General features: G+C 44.8%; 1 protein-coding gene across 10 annotated transcripts in view; it reads right to left on the bottom strand.

Moving 5' to 3' along the window:
• Positions 1 to 22043, bottom strand: part of LOC144754418 (zinc finger protein 618-like) — a 1175017-nt gene that overhangs the window by 812451 nt on the left and 340523 nt on the right. For all 10 annotated transcript variants that reach the window (XM_078642172.1, XM_078642166.1, XM_078642168.1 and 7 more), the window contains one exon: positions 1191 to 1298. In XM_078642172.1, the coding sequence (XP_078498298.1) occupies positions 1191 to 1298 (108 nt within the window). The remainder of the gene's footprint in view (positions 1 to 1190; positions 1299 to 22043) is intronic.

Genomic DNA, 22043 nt, shown 5'->3' on the forward strand with positions numbered 1-22043 from the left:
CATTCACCACGATGCATCTGATTTTCAGACTCTTGGGGCCCACAGACATTATTTTCGATTTTGCCACATTTGTTTGTGCGACAAAGGAATTGTTATGAGATAGTTTTTTAAATATTGTTCCATTCAGAATTAGTAGTAGAAAACAGAAACTGCTTGCATCTTTCAAGAAATTGAGCACTTGCAGGACGCAGATGGGTTCATTACATCGCACTTTACCAAAAGAGTGTTTTATGTGATCTGCTATCACCTATTGTTTGGTTTAATGGTAGTTTGTTATACATCGTTTGAATCCATTTTTTTTGTTCACAGATCAAAGTCAAGATAGAGACTTTGGCATCAGTGGTCCTTCATCACGCCACTGGCGAAAGCAGAGGATGTTCCAATTGGGAGTCCCTGAATTTGAGCACAGTGGGCCGACCTGGGCAGACGCTGACGTATCATCCAGGGATGGGGCCTGTCCAGAGGAATTGGGAGATGCGTGACTTCCCTATGGCAGTTCTCATTTGGAGAAATTGGACTGGAGTGAATCCATGATTGGGTGATGTCATGACTGGGTGATGGCACTGGGTGTTAACTTCCCAATTCCAATCATCATAGGAGGACTCATTTAGGGAGACTGCACTAAAATTGTGGTTAAAAGTGTCTGAGTTAGTAATGAGGAAATACTTTTCTCTGTATTAGATGTGCACTTTGATAGCAAATGTACTGCTCCTACTGATAATAACCTTAATAATAATAATTCAAGTTGCAACAATAAAAATCTCTTGAGCATGAGGATAGGCCACTTGCCAATCCTGTAACTTACAGGAGCATGACAAGGGCGAAAGTGAAATGATAGGAAATGTAGGCTATGCCTAAAAACTGCTGAAACACTTGAACATGTAAAGTTTGATTCCAAGCACCTACTGTGGGAGATATCATACTGACTCACTGTTTTTTTTCTACCTGCATGGATACAGATGTATTGCAAGCACTCTAGGCAATGAAGAATTGAAATGTACTGAATATGCTAATTAATTAAAAAAAAGTATTATTAGGTGTTCTGAAAATGTATGAAGTGAATTGGTTTTACTCAATAAGTATTTATGTAGGTATTTATTCTATATAATTAAGATATGAAGAGTTTATATAGTTTGCATAAACCAATTATAAACTATATTAATAAATTAAAATATTGGTTTCTATCCTACCTGGGGATGAGGTGTTGATCCTTTGACTGACGCCCCGCTGCCGGTTGCTGCCACTCCAGGAAGACTCTCTGCTCAAACCTGCAGTTCTTCTTTCTGGTGAATCGCCCCCTAGTGTAGTGCACTAATATAATTAGGGATGCAATAATTCATTTCCAATATCCAAGAGGGTGCATAAGCCACAAGTGTGCTCATATGCATCCACTAATACATTTAAAGAATGTTAATGTTGAACAAGAAATAACAATCAGTAGTGCTGTGGAATATGTAGTCATAAGAATTATCAATACATTTTCAGTATTACTGCAATGGATAGCTCTCTGTGGTTGAGATGACTTAAAATAGAGGCACTGTGAGAAGACTGTGACGCTAAACAAATAAAGTAATAACTCCAGTGATCATAACATCCTAATAATGCAGTCATTTCCAAACTTAATGAAACATCCAATCAAAGGCAAGAAAAATATAGCCAGCGCAGAAGGCCACTAAACTCTCTTCAGTGGAATGACCTAATCTTCCATTGGTCCTGGCTGCCCCGATGATGACAAGATTTGCAATAGAATTATGGTACCAGCAGCAATAATAGAAGGAAAAAGTTACTTACCCTATAAGCATCTGTTTGTGGCATGTAGTGCTGTATATTCACATACTGTGCATACTTCTGTCACCTAGTGATGGGCTCGGACATGTACAACTTGTTTTTCTTCAAAAGAAGGCTTTTGCAAGTAAAAGAACTTAGTGACTCCACTTATAAGTGTATTGCGCATGGGCAAAGGCTCCATTGTTAAGACCGTTTTTCCCACATGTACGGAGAGATTAGAGAAGGCGGCTATGGGTTACAGTAACGATGATCATGCATAGTAAAGAAATAAAAGATAATTCAAGATAATAAAAGAATATCTGCAACAACCAGGGAGAAGGGTGGGCAAATCTGTAGTGCGCAGATTACTACCTCATTTATGAATGACTGTCTGCCTATTATTGGATTATTACACCTCTACCTGTATTTTGAACAATTGTAATGCACAGATTGCTACCTCATATACCTTTTTAGTGCAGTATTATATTTCTACCTGTATTTTGAACACTGGCAATGCACAGACTACTACCTCAGATACATTGGTCTCTAACTAATGCCATTTTTGATTTTTGATTCTTGACTCATGTACTCTACTGTCTTCATCTGTATTCTGCTCTTACAGTCGTTCCTATTCTGTACATTTCGGCAACTGCACCCATCCTCGCTTTCCTCTCCTGTTATGCACCGATTGCTATCTCATACATTGCATACCTCCTCTGAATTCCGCACTACTCTACACAGCTCTGCAACCTGCATCCATTCTCACTCTCCTCTCCTGTAATGCACCGATTGCTACCTCATATACGTCTGGCTGCTCTCTAGGTTCACGTCTACCTATATTTTGAACATTTGTAACGCACAGATTGCTACCTCATACATTTTGATTTCTCTCTAGTGTCACTCCTACCTGTATTTTGAACATTGGTACTGCGCAGACTGCTACCTCATATTTCTTGGTTGCTAATTAATGTCACTTTGATGTATGTTTTTTGACTCATGTAAATTGCTGTTTGCATTTGTACCCTGCCCTTATATACTATCAGTACTATACCTACACTTACACCTTGTACTTTGGTGGCTAATTAATGACACATTGATTTGTGATTTTTGATTCATGTAAATTGCTGTTTGCAGGTATATCCTGCCCTTATATACTATCAGTATTATACCTACACTCCTATCCTGCCCTTATATACTTTCAGTATTATACTTACACCGTGTACTTTGTAATTTACCGTATGTATTTGCTCTATTGCACACTCTTATATCCTGGTTTGCTGGTTGATCACTAGTGCCACTTTGTAATCTATAACTTACTACTGTGTAACCTACTGTATGCATTTGTTTTTCTGCACATGTGTACCACTATAGTGCATTAGCGCATTCCCCCCATACCCATCTAATCCATCACCGCAACATGGATCCTATCGGCAAACACACATACAAAATCAACTACCCACCATCACTCACCAAAAAAGCCGCCAAACGCTTTAAACACAACTTCATTAGGTCACACCCTGAAACTCCCTTTGTTGACAACTACTTCTCACCGGTCAATGGATCCCTGAACACTGATATCATCTTCCACACCACACGCAGAGCTCAATGGAGAAAGGCGTTCCTCATCCTTCTCTCCGTCTCCTCCACCAGAAAATCAGCTCATAGCCTAACTCTCTCCATCACACCATCCCTAGTCTTTCCAGGCAGAGCCACCATCACTATTTACAATAACGGGATTGTCCTAGCACAAGCTACAGACAGGAACCTGGAACTGCTAGACAACTTGTTCGACACCTTCAAAGAACACCTCTCCAATTCACGGACCAACACTCATATCTCCTCCAGTCCCACCAACCATGACCTCACAGCTACATACTCCTCAATCAGGGGCACACCTACCACCCCAGACCTCCCATCCCCCACCTACATTCCCACTATCCCAACTCAGCTCTCAAGCATAGACATAGATCGCTCCCCCTCATACACCACTCACACCCCCGCCCCTTCTACCAACTCGCGGACCTCCACACATACCTTCAACACTCCTATCACACCTACAGCGAGCATTAACACCCTGCTCACGGCTAACAGCACAGCTCCCACCCTTAACACACCTAACTTAGTCCAGTACCAGAATAACACGCACTCCGACAAATCCCCCCCTTTATCCCCCCCCCCATTCTCAGTCCCCATTACCCTCTAACCAACTACGCAGAACATACCTCCTCTCTGAATTTAACCCCCACCCCCCTCAACAGGATCATCTCCAATGACGCTTCCCCTCCCACTCTCAGCCCCCACTATCCTCCCTGCACCCCCACCACGGCTATCAGTCTCCCAGACTACACCTTGACCCCCCCGCCTACCACCAACGCCCCTCACTCTCACCACCAACGTCCTCCCTACCTCATCCACACCCCTCCCACCCAAAAGCTTCCCCCTCCCTAACTCCATCCCGCACACCAACACAACGCAGACCTGCTCGAACACCTGCCCTCTCCCCCAGCTGCACACGAATTCCCTTGTCAGCCAATCACCGCTGACTGCCACCACCACCCCCACCACGATGGACTACATCATGGCCACCCTCACACAGATAAAAGAAGACATACACACCATCAAAGAACTACTCTCTACACACCCTATACACCCCTCACCCACCCCAAGATTCCCTCCCAACTTGTCCCCTACTCCGCCGGCTGACTCCCTCACTCAACACGCCCCACACCAGGCGTCAATCCCTGCTCATAGGCGCAGCAACTGCCCTCGGCCCCCGCATCACCCTTGCAACGCCCCACGCTACTACACCGCCCCGCCCAACTTGACCCCCACCCTTCCGACTAACTCTCTCACTCAGCTATCCCCCAATCTGACCTCAATCCCAGGTCGTAATCGCTACAACCGCCCTCGTCGCACGCACAACTCTTCTTCTGACCTCGACACACTCACCCTTCTCCGCTCCTATGACCCAGCCCCCCAAAATAACACAACCACCCCACACCTCAACATTCCCACGATACACTCAAATCCCCTTAGGCCGCCCACACTAAACAGCAGATTCTCCATCCCCAATAACCTGAGAAAAGTCCCTCTCTCTCTAGAACCATCTACCGCCCTCAACACACCCCGTCTCAAATGCACTCTTCTCAACTGCAGATCAGCCAAGAAACATTCCGCCGCCATTGCTGACCTCCTCTTATCGCGGGACCTTGACCTAATCATCTTGACAGAAACCTGGCTAACTGAATCTTCGACACCTATAATGGACATATTGGTTCCTCCCGAATACCACATTATCAGGCTCGACAGAACAGGCAAAATAGGTGGTGGAATCGCATGCATCTACAGGAACAACCTCTCTGTTCAGAAAGTCAACTCCACCTCCCTACCATCCCCAACATCCTGGGAATACATCTGCCTTGACATTATGAGTGAGGGCAAACCGATATGCGCGCTTCACAGCATTTACCACCCACCCAGGGACAACTTCACTTTATCCCAAGAAATAATGGAGTTGATCTCAACCAATTCCGGACGGCAACTCACCCAAATATACCTTGGTGACTTCAACCTCCACTGGAACGATCGCAACGACGCAGTGGTAAATAGTCTTAAAAATGTCCTTGATGCCCTTAACCTCACCCAAATATGCAACGGCCCAACCCACGAGAAAGGTTCTACCCTCGACCTGATCATCTCCAAAGAGGACTCTACCCAACTCGAGTCCATCCAACCCTGTGAATGGTCAGATCATCATATTGTCACATTTTTTATCAATGAAAAAGTCAAAGTTAACCCGGCTCAACTCTCCAAGCCCAAAGTCTGGAAAAGAGACTCGAAAAAGCTCAACCCAGGCTCTTGGCCCCCTAACAGTTGCAACCTCCTACTGCCACCGACAAGCGCTACAGACGTCCAAACTCTGACTGACCACTATCTCAACGCTATGACATCTATAATTAATGAGGCTGCACCTATGGAGCTGAAAAGAGTCTCTACTAAAATCTCCAAACCATGGTACGACGGGAGTCTCAATGAGGATAGACGAGACATGCGAATGGCAGAGCGTACCTGGAGATCAGCCCCCTCTGCAATGCACCTAAAAGAGCTGAAGAAAAAGAGAAACGCCTACTTCAGGAAAATAAAACGCTCAAAATCAGACTTCTTCAGCCTCCAACTCGACCAAGCAAAAAACCGCCCGAGAAAACTGTTTGAGCTAATCAAAACACAATCCAAGGAACAACCCCAACCGCTCAACACTAGGTGTGAGGCACCCTCCTGTGAAGACTTCGCTGCTTTCTTCATCCAAAAAACTGACAAAATAAAAAGCGATCTCCTCATTGACGCAAGCCTCTACTCCAAACCCCAACGCCTAGCACCCACTGAACCAAAAAACAATGCTACATGGTCAACCTTCGGCACATACTCGGAAGAAGAAATTGGCAAACTGCTCAGCACCCTGAAACCATCCAATCACCTCACGGACCCCCTCCCTGCCTCCGCAGTAAAAGACTTTACCCCTTTGCTTCTCCCTCTCTGGACTAAAATTATCAACAGCTCACTCCAACAAGGAAGCATACCTGACTCTCTCAAAATTGGACAGGTCACACCTCTACTAAAGAAACCTACAGCCGACCCCTCTGATCTTAACAATTATCGTCCCATCACCAATATTCCTACTCTCGCCAAACTATTGGAAAAATGCGCACAACTACAATTGACTAAACACATTGAGCAATTCGATCTCCTCAACGCCCACCAGTCAGGCTTCCGAGCAGGACACAGCACAGAGACTGCTATGACTCACATAATCGACGACGCACTTCAAATGCTAGACCAAAACGACACCTGCCTCCTCATCCTTCTAGATCTCTCTTCAGCATTCGACACCGTTAAACATGAGAATCTACTAGAACTACTAAATACAAGAATGGGTTTATCTGGAACTGTTCTCAAGTGGTTCACTTCCTTTCTTCACAACAGGTCGCAGAAATTCAAGAGCAACAACCTGATGTCCTCGCCAATACCTGTGACGCTAGGCGTCCCCCAAGGATCCTCCCTATCCCCAACTTTGTTCAACCTAGTCATGGAACCTCTCACCTCCTTGCTACAAGCATCCAACGTAAACTTTCACATGTACGCCGATGACACTCAGCTATATCTCAAGTTACAATCCCCCAAAGACATCTTACGTCTGAACTCAACGATCAGGAGCACCCAATCTTGGCTGGCTGATAACCACCTCAAACTAAACGCTATGAAGACTGAGTTCCTTCTGATCTCACCTCCCACGAAAATATCTACCACACAAACATGGCTTAAGCACCTAAGAGCACTCAATGTCCAACCGACCATAGTGGATTCAGCAAAATCTTTAGGCATAACACTTGACACCAACCTCAACATGCAGCAACATATCAGCAAGGCAACAAAGGGAGCGAACTTCCAGATCAATACTCTGAGGAAACTTAAACCCTACCTCCCAGCCTAAGACTTCCAAACAGCAGTACAATCGCTAGTCATCCCACGTATTGAATACGGCAGCACCGCCCTCTGCGGACTCCCCCTAACTACTACTGCACCACTAAGAGCTTCTCTGAATGCTGCAGCGAGACTCATCACTGGGTCAAAAAAGCACTCCCACATTACCCCTTACTTGAAATCCCTGAACTGGCTGCCTTTTGAAGCCAGAATACAGCTGAAAATCGCCTGCATGACACACAAGGCGGTACACCTAAACTCACCCGGCTACCTCGCTCAGAAACTGACAATCTCTGGGGGAACAGGAAACACGAGAGGCACAAACAATCTTCTGCTGAAACCTCGAAGATTCCGGGAGGAAAAAACCTACAAGCGCTCCTTCTCAGGATTGGCGCCTAGGATTTGGAACTCACTCCCTCCCGAAACCAGGCTTATCTCTTCCACTACACTCTTTAAAAAAGAAGTAAAAGCTATCCTCATGGCTAAATACACTTGATCTATAATCTCGAACTCTGTCAACACCTTGCACCGATCTGTTTTGCATGCTTGACTCATTTACTTATTTGTATGAGTTGTTTGATTACTCACGTGATGGCTTGCAGCCACCTATTTGTACTATGTGATCTATTGATTTATTGTTTGACTATGTTCCCTCATATACCCCTCTATGTAAAGCGCTCTGATATCTGTGAAGATCTTGTTCGCGCTATATAAAACTTTGAAAATAAATAAATAAAATAAAATAAATGTGAATCTACAGCAGTACATTCCACGAACAGATGCTTACAGGGTAAGTAACATTTTCCCTTCAGGCCATGTGTAGCTGTAGATACACATAGTGTGCATAGATTTTGAAAGCAGTCCTCACAAAAGTGGTGTCCTAGTCTGAGGACGTTGCATAAGACTGTAAAAGTGCACGTAGGATAGACTGGCCAACTTACGCTTGCTGTCTGGCCAGGACATCCACACAGTAGTCTTTGGTAAATGCATGAGGAGTGGACCATGTAGCTGCTTTACATATGTCAGCTAGTGGTATATTACCAAAGAAAGCCATAGAAGTTCCTTTCTTCTGAGTGAAATGAGGTCTGGGAGGTTTAGGTAGGGCTCTTTTAGCTTTCGTGTAACAAGCCTGTATGCACTTGACTATCCAATGTGCAACACTTGCCTTGGACACAGCATGTCCTTTATGTGGCTTGGAGTAGGACACAGATAGCTTTTGTGGCTTTCAGAAAGGTTTTGTCCTATTTATATAATAAATTAGTGTTCTTTTGAAATCTAGAGTGTGCAGAGCAAGTTCTGCTACAGTCTGTGGGTGTGGAAAGCAGAGTGGCAGCTCGACTGTCTGGTTAAGGTGGAAGCTAGAAACAACCGTAAGGAGGAAATTTAGATTGGTTCCGAGAACCACTCTAGCCTGATGTACCTGGATGAAAGGATATTCCAAGGTTAGAGTGTGCATTTCACTAACTCATCTTAGAGAAGAGATGGCTACAAGAACAAGCCTTGGAAATGCAATAGGTCTCGCATTAGAAAAGTTGGAGCTATTGGTCTTGTAAATGACAAATATGTTATTTATGTGTTGGTTTTTAAAATAGCTAAATTGATAGCTTTGTCATTTACAATGCCAATAGTTATAACTTTCGCGAATGTGACACCTATAGCATTTGTAATGCAACATGTTTTGTATTTACGTGACTTAGATGGCAGCTCTGGTCGTTAGGCCACATCTGCGGTTTACCTGCAGCAAAGAGTACTACTACATTAAGTGGTGTGACAAGCAGAAGTAAAAGAACTCCAGTTTCATTTAATTGGAGACAGCTTGAACAGGAAAGAAAGACCACATATCAAATTGACTGTTTATGCACGCCTTCAAAAATCTACGTTTGGGAATATCCAGAATCTAAAATAATTTTGAGTGAAAAGTGAACACTTACGTTCTAACATGGAAGATTTACTGCTTTAATGAGGCACCGCAATGCTCGGTGCTAGCCCCTCGTCGTCCATAGAAGGAATTATGGCGGCCATCTTGAAGATTATAATGTTTTATTTGTAACTACTCAAAATACAACCAATGACAGTAATATAATGTGTGGCGACTGTTCAGAGTTTGTTTATGAAACATGGCAATTATGACCCAGAGTTCTTTAATTTGGCAAATGTTTTGAAAATGTAGATTATAATCAAAACGGACTCACTCTTGTACTTTGCGATTTGTACCATAGCAATAACGTGCGCCTTTCACTAAGGGGCGGGTGGATTTAGCGCCTCCGAAGTGTCCTCTCTCTATGTCAATTAAAAGATGTAGCCGCTTCTGTTGCCTGTCAGGAGCAGTAGAGAGTCACTGTCCGCTTCAGCTATGTCGGTGGATTTCGATGAGCACAGTGGTGTGGTTCCTTGCTACACCCCATGGGGGTTTTGGTACCAGACCATGGAGGAGGTGTTCATCGAGGTGACAGTGCCCAGCGGCACGACTGCCAAGGAAATCCAGTGCCAAATAGAGAGCAAGCGACTCTCCCTGACTGTGAGAGGGAAGGACATACTTAAGGTGCACAGAGGACATTAATTCCCGATAGTGGACCTTTACGTTTATATTAGCGATCTAGTAATTACCTCTGTGACAATAAAAGGTGAGCATGTCCAGCAGCTTAATGCTTCTTATTGCACAAAAGCACTGGATAAAAACACAAATAATCCATAAAGGTGCCATCAGAACTGCAACGAATGGGGCTGTAAAGCAGAATGTATCGTGCTGTGAGCGGCTTCACACACCAGCGAGCTGCTAGCATAGCGCCTGGAGGCGATTCAGTTCACAGTGCGCTTTATGAGCTTGTGCAGCGCGGCCATTGTGCTTTAAGCCACTGCCCCGTGGCCTCTGGATGACTTTCCTCTGCCCCAAGGAGATGCAATGGGGCAATCAAAGGCTATAAAAAGCCTGGAAATAAAAGCTTAACTAGAAAGACAAATGGATTTCAGACGCCAGCTCGGAACTCAACTCAAACAAGCCTCTAAGAGGGTTTTGCTGTAACTGAAAGTACTCTATTTTCTCGAGATAACGTTAAATATTGAGCAGAATACAGCTGTTATTTGCTCTCTCAGACCACGTCTAGACAGAGAAAAATCAGTCAGTGGATTCTGCGCTGTATTTTGCATTTCCACGAATTTGACAATTTTTTTTGCTACAAACTTGTGTGAATCGCAAATTAAATCTGGAATTTGCTCACACCGTTACACGTATGTGAGAGATAAATGGTACAGTACGATAAGTGTATTCAGGAAGGATATAAACTATTAAAGAAAAACATTAGCAATTGAGGTTTAACCCCCACCTAGTAAGGATTACACAATACTCTGTTGCTGAATGTCAAGCGGATGCCCACGCCACCCCACATTGCACCAAAGCATATATACCGCAACTTCGAGAAATAAGCAGTTAGGAACCTAGGATCTCGAAAGAAGAAAAATGTGTTTTTTATTAAATGCTCTTTTCTTAACCCATGAATATATTATGGATGCAGGTCTAGGCATCAACAGCAAGATACAGACAAGGAAGAAGAACAAGCAATTGAAGTGCTCTGACGGGGCAGCGGGAGAGTGGAAGCAGCCTCGACGTGGGATTGGTGTGGGAGGCAGGAGCAAGTCAGGAGAGGGAGGAGGGGGAACTGCTTGCGAAATGAAATTAAAAGCGGCCGGCCGGGAAATGCTCTCGGTAGCATTTCTTTGAAGTGTGAAGCAGGGGGCGGGAGCAGCCTTTGATGTGCGGATAATTAGGGGAGGAGCAGCCAGGAGATCCAAGCTGGGGAACAGATGGCTGGCGATTTGATGCTGTGCACGCGCATTTTAGGTCAATGCGCTTGCGCATTGACCTAAAAGTGCACGGGCACAGCATCAAATCGCCAGTCTAGGTAAAGTCTGTTTAAACCCCTATAGTCTCGCTCCGCTCAATGCGCATGCGCATTGAGAGGCGAGACCTAAAAATCACCTTCAAAGAAGAGAACTGCAGTGGGCAAGAGTGAAGTGGTTTAAAAGGAGGGTCCATGTCTATTGAAGACTATATTAAGGTTCCAGACAGGAGCAGAAGGCGTACGGGGTGGAATTACCGTTTTGAGGTCTTCCACGAACGCCTTAATGAATGGTATTCTGAATAGTGAACCATGCTGCTTATTCTGTAAGTGAGCAGCTATAGCAGCCAGGAGTGTAGGCAAGGTCAGACTTCTGTAAGTGAAAGAGGTAACGGGCAAAGTCCTGTACAGATGCTGTGAGAGGTTTAATATTTTTAGTAAGAAAATGATGCACAAAACATTTCCACTTGCTTGCATAACAGGCCCTGGTAGTAGGCCTGCGTGCCTTTGTAAGAATAGACAAACACTCTTCTGGTAAGATAAGGTAAACAGACGTTAAGACCCCAGTAGTCATTTCTCAAGGTTGAGCTGCTGAGGTTTGGGGTGTCTGAGTGCCATGGTTTTGTGGGAGAAGATCCAGCCAGTTAGGGAGCTTCTCGTGTGGGACTAGAGAGAGTTCTAGCAGAGTGGAGTCCCATGGTTGACGTGCCCTGGTTGGTACCACTAAGATGAGTATGAGGTATTTCTGTCTCAACCTCCTGACCATGAACAGATAAAGTGAGAGGCAGAAAATCCATGGTAAATATCCCTGACCAACACATCCATTGTGCATTGCCCATGGACTGTGGGTGTGGTAGTCCTGCAGCGAAGTTGGGACATTTCGCATTGTCGGAGGTTGCAAACTGGTCTATCTGTGGGAACTCCCAAAGCTTAAAGTACAGCAGTAGGGACATGGGCTGGAGTTCCCATTCGTACACTTGTTAGTGCGACCTGCTGAGAAGGCCTGCCAGATCGTTGTCTACCTAGGAAATGTGTTGAATGAGCAGATGCACTCTGATGTTTGCCTACCACTAGATGCTCTGGGCTACACTGGACAGCTGTGGTGAATGTGTGCCCCCTTGTTTCTCCAAGTGGAACATGGCAGTTGTGTTGCCCATGTGTAACAGGACTGTCTTGGATGAGAGGGTGAAAAGCCCGGAGAGCAAGCTGGATAGCTAGCAGCTCAAGGTGATTGATGTGAAAAGTTTGTTGGGCAGGGGTCCATTGAACCTTGACAGTGAGATGAATTGAGAGGTGCTCCCCAACCTCTGAGTGCAGCATCTGTGGTGATAGTCTCTTGAGGAACTGGTCCAGGAAAGGCTTCCCCTGTTACAGGTTGTTTGTGTTCCACCACTGTAGAGAGTGATGTGCGGCCCCAAACCAACACTAGGTCCTCTAGATGTCCCTCTGCCTGAGAACACTGTCACTAGGCACTCATGTAACAGGTGCATGTGAAGCCCGGCATAAGGGAATATATCTACAAGAAGTTATCATGCCCAATAAAGTCATCACAGTTCTGACTGTCACCTGATGCGGGTTGTCTTCGATCCGAAAGTTTCGGCTCCACGACTTTAGATTCTGAGACTGGGTGATGCTGCGCCATTGACTCAAGGCTTATTGACTTAACTGTCAGGTCCGGCTCGGACTGTCAGTGTCGACCATAGGCGGGAGGCAGTAGCACATCAGAGGCCTCATAGGCAGCACGGGAATTCAAGACTGACGCCTCGCGCATCTTCGGACTCTGGGCAAATGGAGACCCTTCTGACTCTACATCCGCCTCAGAGTCAAAGCTTTCCAGCGAAAAGGCTGCATCTATTGAGATACCTGGGCCATCCCCCTCTTCGGCATCTGACCCCTCTTGCTCACTGAAGAGATCTGGGGTGTCTTCCTCCTCTTATCTATGCACCATGGCGGCTGAGGTGAAAAATGCGTCTGGCCAAAGAGTGTTTTGTTACAGAATGCAAGGCACGTCGCACAGAAATCTTCTGGGTGGTCCGGAGACCAGCAATGATTGCAGACTTCGTGGAGGTAGGATCTCAGGTACTTGGTGTGGCAAGTAGGACAGTAAAGGAATGGAGTCCTTTCAAGCATGAAAAACATTATCAACCTGGGAGTCAAGAGGCTGGTCACTGACACGGAAAAGAAAGGTTTGCGACAGTGTACACCAAAAAGAAAGCAGAATTGCACATCATATTACCCCACACTTTTTTTCTCACCATCTTCCCTTACTACTTTTATAACCAACAATACATACACTTTCTTTCCCTTTTCTTTTTCCCCCGATTTACTTCGATTTTAACTTTATTTGTCCATAGAGTCCAGGTATTCTCTTGCTTTTATCCCTGATGAAAAATATCGAGTCTGGCCACCATGAATCACCTTGAGTTGCGCTGGGTTAATGAGATACGCCTGGATATTTTTCTCCTGGAAAGGTTTTATAAGCTGTCTCAGTCTCCAGCGCCTTTCTACCGTTGAGTGGCAGAAGTCGGGCCGTACAAAGAACAACACCCCCACATTTGATCTCTGAGCTTCTGGTCTTGGTTTGTCTGAGATTGCCTGTCGCAAAAGGAAATTGGCGAAGAACACTAAAATCGCCGGTGGTTTATCGCCTCCTCTTGCATGTCCTTAAAGGGGGTACCGATGTGCTCTTTGTACTTCTGCTGCTCAATTCCAGTCTGACAACTCAGGGAATGCGGATTTCGAGATCAATTATATATGACCTGGTGTCAGACCCTTTGATGGCCTCAGGAACCCCCAGCACCCTGAGGTTATTCCTCCTTTGTCTATTCTCAAATTCCTCCAGCTTCCACTGGATATCCTTGATTTGCGACCCTTGAGCCTCCGCCTGGTTTACTGCACTTGCCGCTTCTGTATTTACAATTCTCTCCTCGAGGTTCGTTACCCTCTCCCCCATATTTACGCATGCCTAAGAGAGCTTCCTAACAACTCCATCTTTCTCATTGCAGCCTGCGCTTTCCGGCTGTCTTGGCGCGTTTCTTCCAGATGTGAAAGGATGGCTTGATGGATTACCTCCAACGTGGGGGGGTCACGCCCGGTTCCGACGAGGATAAGCCCAGAGGGAGCCCGATAACTGAGTTGCTGATGAATAGTCCCATTTCAAGTCATTTCTCCCCCGGCCTTGAGTAGCGGGGTGAAAGTAAAAAAAAAAAATGTCGCTGTTATATGGCGGGCTAAGTCATTCTCCTCCGGATCTGTGTCTAGATTGCTGGCGCCTGATCATGTACTCAGACCATTATCTGACCACTCTGCCCCCTCTGAGACGGAAAAGAAACAGTCACTAGTCTCCTTATCTAGTTCAGCCCTGTTCTTGTCCCCTGCTAGCAAATCTGATGCCATTATTGTGTTGTTCCCCTCAGGCGCTAGGACAAGAGACTGGGCATAACTTCCATTTATTTGTCGCAGTTCCACATTGTCAATACTGTCATTCGTTTTATTTAAACCCACCAAGTCTGGCTCTACCGCAGTCACGCGTGGCTCTGAGGGGGCGATGATACACAGGGTGCTGCTGCTGGTGCTGCTGCTGGTGCTGCTGCCGCCGCTACAGCCATGACATGCTTCACATTGTCGGGCACCAGCAGATTACCTTCTCCTTCGACAATATCGAGAAGGGGGTGGGAGAGGGGGGTGTCTCACCCTCCACCCCCCACCCTTGATTCGGGAGAATGCCCCTTAAGTCCCTTGTACCAAGAATATCCTGAGTCTCTACCTGACTCACCGCCTTGTTCTCCTTGCCCTTCTCGCCACCCTTCTCGCTGCACGCTCCTCCGGCTTGAGTCTGTGGCTCCTTCCATCGAAGCAGTAGCTTTGCTTCTGAGGGGCCGGCCGGATGATTTTTTGCTGTTACTCCACCTCTTCCTTTCCGCATTGCCGGCGGGTCAGGTGTGGTGTTCTGTTGGAGGCGTCCCGGTGACTGCTCTGGCGCATTAGTTTCTGCTGGCACCTCTCCTTGCTCTATGAATAACAGGGGCAACCCATTAGACCAACCGGTACCTGGGTAAAGAAGACTAAATAAATATGAAACTGGTACCTTGGTTCTAGGTATAAATTCTTAATTGAAATAAGGAATAAAACTAAAATATTCCCTATTCAGTGTGTATATCACTATGACCACACTATATCTATGTTTACCTTTTACAATCTCCTGTCTCGTCATGAACCACAACCACGCCTTAGACTGTTACTGATTGATTTTTTATTTTTTATTTTATCAAAGTAAAGAGATTTTAAAAGTATTTTTCTTGTTTTCAATTCACACACAGTTGTATATACAAATAATTTTTACATATATACAAAAGAAGCCCTTCATTTCCAAACTAGGATGTCACAATGAAAAAATAAACCGGACATTCCTATCGAGATCAAACAGAATAATGTGAGGAAAACAAATAGGTAAAACTTATTTCAACCAAATGTTTTTGTAATTCCTCAACAAATTATTTAAATTAATCAAAAGTATTTTTTATATCTGTTGTCTCTTTACAGTCGACGCGTTTCAGCCAATCAATTCTGGCCTCTTCAGGACTAGGGCTATTCAACATCCATCTATAAAAAATAATAAATAATAAATAATAAATAAAAGTTGAAACAGACATCACCTATAGATCCCATAGACTAATAACATAGTTACCTATCTACATATATACATATCAACATTAGATTGAGCATCATTTTTCTGGATATTACTCCTGTGAGCAGACTGACCATTGTGACACTCTATTGATTGATTAAATAAACAAGGGCATGTTTCTGATGGCTAAATTCCTAATAACCTCTAATCCAAAAGTTTCCTGAGCTTCTACATCTTGTTATGTTGTAAAAGTTATATTCTACAAGATGCAATCTTAGTTTTAGGTTATTGCAAGGGCATTAGAATTTTAGTTTTTACCGAGTTATAGAGTCATCCGGGGCTGGAGGTAATTTTCAAATTGTATCCAGACCTCTCTTCCCCACTGCGCTCGAATTACATCCAGAAGATGGGGGTAGTTCGTGCACTGCCGGTGCTTGGGTGACATGTATCTCCCTGTTATCTTTTCTACAGCATCTGGATAAAAAAACCCCTGTTAATACATTATATCAGTGGCCCGGTGTTCATAAGGTGCGCGCTCAAACTACATGGAGAGCCCACTTACTTAGCTGTCACCTAGAACGCCTCTTCCCTTTGGTTCGCTCGCGTTTGTTTACCGCCACTCGGCCATGTATGATGCTCTCTCCCCGTGGTCTGCAAACCTCTCCTTGCAGCTTTTGACTTCCGACGGACTTGGAAGCAGCGGGATTTGCTTCCACCTTCGGGGCCATTTTCGCACCGCTTCCCGATTTCTGTACCATCTGATTCAGGTACTTATTCGCGGGGCGTCAGAGTATCCGCAACCCAACTTTAGTCCAGACCGCCCAGCCTCTGCTCCAGGGCACTCCGTGACTTGAATATAGGGGAGGGATATTGAGCTTAATACTCGAGTGGTTCTATCGCGTTCAGGGGTTTCATATCACCAAGAGACCCATTGAGACTCGCTAGTGCTGCTGCCGGCCTCCTACGGGGCCGCCATCTGTATTCTGGAATTGTAGGACCCTGGCGGCTAGCGCTGCATAGATCGCATGCACAGACCACGGTCTGAGCGCTTCATTGGGGTGGCAAGGGAGGGAGGAGGAAACAGATTCCAGGGCCCAGTGAGAACACCACATGGCATCGAACCGGGGCTCACATCAACACTTCTGAACCGGACGGTGGAGAAAAAACAATTAACAATTGAGCCGATGCCCATGCGCAATACCACGAATAGGTGAAGTCACAGCAACCATGACTCGAAAATTCTTTTTTGCTAGTTATACACTAGTTGGCGGAGGTATACACATCATGTGTATCTACAGCTACACGTGCCACCAACCTACCTTTTTGATATAATGTGAGTTGAGGAATCCGAGTAAGAAATATGATTTGATCTGTATAAAAAAATTAATGGTATTAAGGAGTATACGGAAACCCCATGTTCTGAGCAGCAAAAAGCTGCAATGTCACTCACTACAAAAAGCTGTTCTTTCTTGTGTATTGTATTATTTCAATTACTGTATACAATGAGTATGTTACTTTCTTTTGGTAATGCTCTTCTAGTGGGCATTCCAACTGTGGATCCCTCCTCTTGTGAATCTCGCCAGAGGACATACTAGATCCTGAAAGCTTCTGCACTAGCTCATGTGTGACAACAGGAATGGCTTTCGGCTTCCACTGTGAACATGCCCACTGGTATAACCAAGGGGCCACTAAAAGGCCAAAAGGCAGAAATGGAAGTGTTCCTATTCCATCACAAATCAGAAATAATTCTTGTGGGACTGCACAACTGATCATAAAAGTAAACGTCCTGCAAGTCCAGGAACAACATCCAATCGTATGGTCCAAGATCAGCAGGACTTGAACCAGGGTCATTATCTCAAACAAATTTTTGAGGTACCAATTCACAATGCTAATATCTGTCTGAAGCTTTCATCCTTCATAAGAACCACAAAGTAAAGCAAGCTGCATCCCATTACTTGCTCTGCATATATAGTCCTTTTGGCAGGCAATATCAACCGTTCCATGGAAAGGATATTTTCACCGCAGGGTTTTTCAGTTTTATACACTAGAGAAAGTTTGGAATTTTCTTCACAGTCTTTTAAGAGTATATATACACAAGCCAGACCTGTGCATTTCAATCCTTCACTCAATGTTTTAAATAAGACATTGACGGGACTCTTTATGGAGTTGGATTGTAAATAAATATTTCATACAGATGATTTAGGATTGTCAACATTGATACAAGTCTACATATAGGGGTGTACATGCTTACCATCATATTGTTAGTTAGTCTGTGGCAGATCAAATGGTCTTTTTCACCACCACTCGTGTCAAACTAAACGGCACTCAATTTTTTTATGACATATAACTGATGTGTAATATTAGATACCATCGGACAATTTTTCCTTACCCACATATCAAAATCTGTGTACTGTTTCGACAGGGTTGTTTTATTGTTCTTAGCACTAGTTAAGCGTTAAGTGGCACTTTTATGCTATGGCTTGGTAAGGACTTTCAGATAAAAAATAGTTTAACTCTGTTTGCGGTCTTTTTAGGTCTTGCCTACACAGCACATGCCGTGTTCTGAGAGACGTATTGCTTACAGTGGGCTTACAGCCCGCCTACAGCATACAATTAGTAATCACTCTCATTTGCAATCTTTCGATGGATTAGCTCCTGTAGGATTCGCTTCCTTTCTTTTGTTAGCTCCTCTCTTGAGAATGGGCCAGGTACATGTGTTCTTGCATGTATCTGTTCCTTTTCGTCTTTTTGCATCGCCATATTTTTTTATTTTTATAATTGTTTCTGTATTATTCCTGGACATGCAATGCGCTTTCCTACTTTAACCCCCTTGGTACCAGGGAAGTGCTAGAGCAGTCCTCGGCGCTCAGGTGCTGAGGCCAGCCCCAGCACGTCCTAGCACACACCCACGGTGGAAGCACTGGCACTCCCCCTTGACCCTCTACTCTACATGCACCCTCCGGGGGTGGCAGCGGGCGCGCTTCTCCTACTGCCCCAACGTCCTCGTGATCTGATGACATCAGAGCGCACATGGTACCCCATTATCATTAACAGGCACCGAGGTTGCAAGGAGGAACACATTTTTTGGGTTGGTCCTCGCTCCCAGGAAGTTTTGACAGGGCCGAGAAACACCAGGTGAATGAAAAGAGATTTTCACCAGTGATATTTAATTTATATATGCTGGGGAAGTGGCCCCTCGGGCCATGGTTACTCTCCAGTACTGCCCATATGCCCTTTACTTTCAGCTCCCCTTTGGGGCATATAAGATTTTTCTTAAGAATATTCTGCTCATGGGGGTGGGGTCGATATATTTTTTTGTAGGTATGAGTGAACTGCCATTTGGCTGGCAGTGTGTGTAAACTGGCATTTGGCTGGTGGTATGTGTGGATTGGCAACTGCCTGGCAGTGTATTTGGCCAGACTTTGGCTGGTGGTGTGTATACTGGTATTTACCTGCATTTGGCTGGCAACTAGATGTCACTCCCCTCTGGGGTGCCATTTTAGGTCGTGCCTAGCAGCATGCATGCGCTGCTCTGCGAGGCATGCTGTATCTGGGTGGGGTGCTTAGACCACACCCACCTCTTTCTATTGGTTCCTTCTTGTGCCTTTCTGAATTCCATTCTCCCTATTGGTGAAATACTGTTCTGTGGCCCGCCTTTAGGTGTGTTTTTCTCTTTGTGAAGACTTACATGCTCCCATACACTGTAATGTATTTGTTTCTATGGCTGATTCTTTGTTTCTTTGAATTGGTCCCATGTCATAAACAGAGAGCTTCCAGATGGTTTCACCTGCATGGCACTTGTTAATTCTAAAGATGCACCCCAGTACTTGTTTACTTTATGATCGGATTGCACTGCAAATTTGTGTTGGGTATATATGCCTTACAAAAAAATATGTCAATCTAAAAAGAATAATCATTTGACTTTTGCTCCGTCTCCAGCTTTAACCATTGTTGCAGCACTCTGATGTACTATATTCCGGCATGTTGGCTATTATATATCCTTAAATGTCGATCTCGATTATAGGCATTCCGTGTGCGCTCGTTTGTACTTGTACTTTTACGTCTATTGTCTGTTCTAGTTTTTTATATTTTTAATAACGTGGTCATTCTTTTTAACATTGCTTGTGCTTAATGAATGCGTAGTTTTTGTATCTCATGTTTTTCAGTTGGCAACCAGATTTCAAATTTTAAGTGACGGGACCTCGGACCTGCTCAACATGGCGGCTGCAGTATAGCTTGGCAGAGGATGTATACAAAGTATATCTATAGGCTTGCCCAACCTCTGGCATGAAGCAAGCTGCTCCAGGGGTAGTATAGGGCCAAACAAGCAGGCGGAGCCCACTACCCACTGCCCCTGAGCTGCAGTAAGGTGGCAGACGTTCCAACCGGCACTGCAGACAGGTAGGAGCTACTAACTTTGTCACCACACAATTAATCAAAGTCATTTCACATAGGAGGAGAATAGGCTTGCACAGACTAATGCATTTGCACAGTGTCTCGCAGTCTAACATATATGACAATGTGAAAGTGTGCTATAGTAAAAAATCAGTATACACCATCACCCTCGCTTATTTGCAAACTTTGACTGAGTATGTTGGCGATCTTTGGAAAGACAGGCTGAAATCACATTTATCGTTTTTTCCCCATTCAGCACTGTTGGACAATGAGCAATGCTAGCCTTCACTGCCTGTGGCATGCACTGCTGTTCTTTCGTTTCCCTGCTGATGGTTCACAGGGATTACAGGAAGGCCTTACTCCCCTGATGAAGCTGTATGGGTTCTCACCTCACAGCATATAAGGTATTGATCGTAGAGCAGTGATGGTGTAATTGTTCAATGCAGCGCATTTAGAATTGCTGGCTGTATTTTCACTGCTCCCCCGTGCCTCATCTTTGCTCCGAACATGGATCCCAGGAAGGAACTGCTCTTCGCCTCAATGGCCCACAAGATCACGGTGCCGCAGCACACTTTGAGATTCTTAGTGCACTGGGAGTTGGAGTTTCAGGGCTATGGATGTTTGGGGACAGGGTGAGAGGCCCATTCTCCCACTCAGCAGTGTTAGTGTTTCTACTTTTAGTTGTTTGCAACCCCTTATATATTTGTTGACCCTTGCAGTTAAATGTTAAATGTCGTATACTTGTAAAGCGCACAACTGCCCCAGCAAAGGGGCGTCCCGGCGCTGTATACCGCTGGGGAACCCGTCCTGGCTTTCCCTGTGGGATGGTCCCTACTGGGAATCCCCAAGGTGGAGCCAGGCATCCCCGGCGTTGATGGGGCCGTTGTGGAGATTAGGCAAGCTAATGCCCAGAGTTGCTGAGTGGGACCCCAGGTTAGAGTAGGCACCGAGGCGAGAATTGTCGAGTCCGCTGACCCCGGTCCACGACCCTGCCGCGTCGGGAATTGAACCCTGGTCCCGGGCCGACTTCTGCTCCTGGGTCTGCCGCCTCTAACAAGTGAGCCACACCACTCCACAAGTAGATGTTGTAGCATCCAGGAAAATGTGCTGCATGGATAAATACTTACAAAGTCCTAAAGGCGAGACCTATTGGCTATGCCAATTGTTGTTTTACCTTTGATTTGTGCACCCCTTAAGGGCAGATCGGACTGGTGTGATGCTGATCTAAACCCAGGGGCAGACTTCACTGTGTTTTAGATTGTTAACTGTTTTATTTCTTATCATTTGCATTTGTGAACTTGTGAATTTATTTCTCCCTTTATTTTAGCTCAAAGCACTAGATTTCCTTGGTGGCTCTTACTTGCAGTTTCCACATTGGTACATCTGCAGTATGTGTAGTTGCATGTGTTTGGTAAGAAAACATTATTTTGTAATGTTCACTTCAAATAAGTATCATCGCCCTGCTTGAATGTGTTTTTTTAACTGTTGTAATAACTGCAGCATATTTAAGTTCTATTTTATTGTGTTTCAAATTTACTTTGGATTTGTGCAAGATGTGCAATGTTTATTGTGTTGTCTTGCGTGTATTTTATTTTCCTTTCTAGTGGGTTATCGTTGGTGCCTGTTGTGTCTGTACAGAGTAGGTGCAGCTGATCTTCAGTCTAGCAGTCTGTGGCTAGTGAGTTTTATATTTTGGAGTATAAAGTTCACTGTGTGGTTTGTTTTGATTTTTTTTTTCCAAATCAATATATGTCAATAGTTACAACCATAGTTTTTGGAGTTCGAATTTTAAAGTGTTGTTTATTGTTGTTGAGTTTCATTTAGACTGGCCATAGGCTGACTGCCCAGCAGGTTGTTTGTTTGTTTTTTGAATCTGCCTCTGAACATGGTTAAGAGACGGACTCTGTATCTGAGGCGGAAGGCCAAGCTGAAGATTATGG

Source organism: Lissotriton helveticus, chromosome 5_1 (assembly GCF_964261635.1).
Source record: "Lissotriton helveticus chromosome 5_1, aLisHel1.1, whole genome shotgun sequence".
NCBI classification, from domain to species: domain Eukaryota; kingdom Metazoa; phylum Chordata; class Amphibia; order Caudata; family Salamandridae; genus Lissotriton; species Lissotriton helveticus.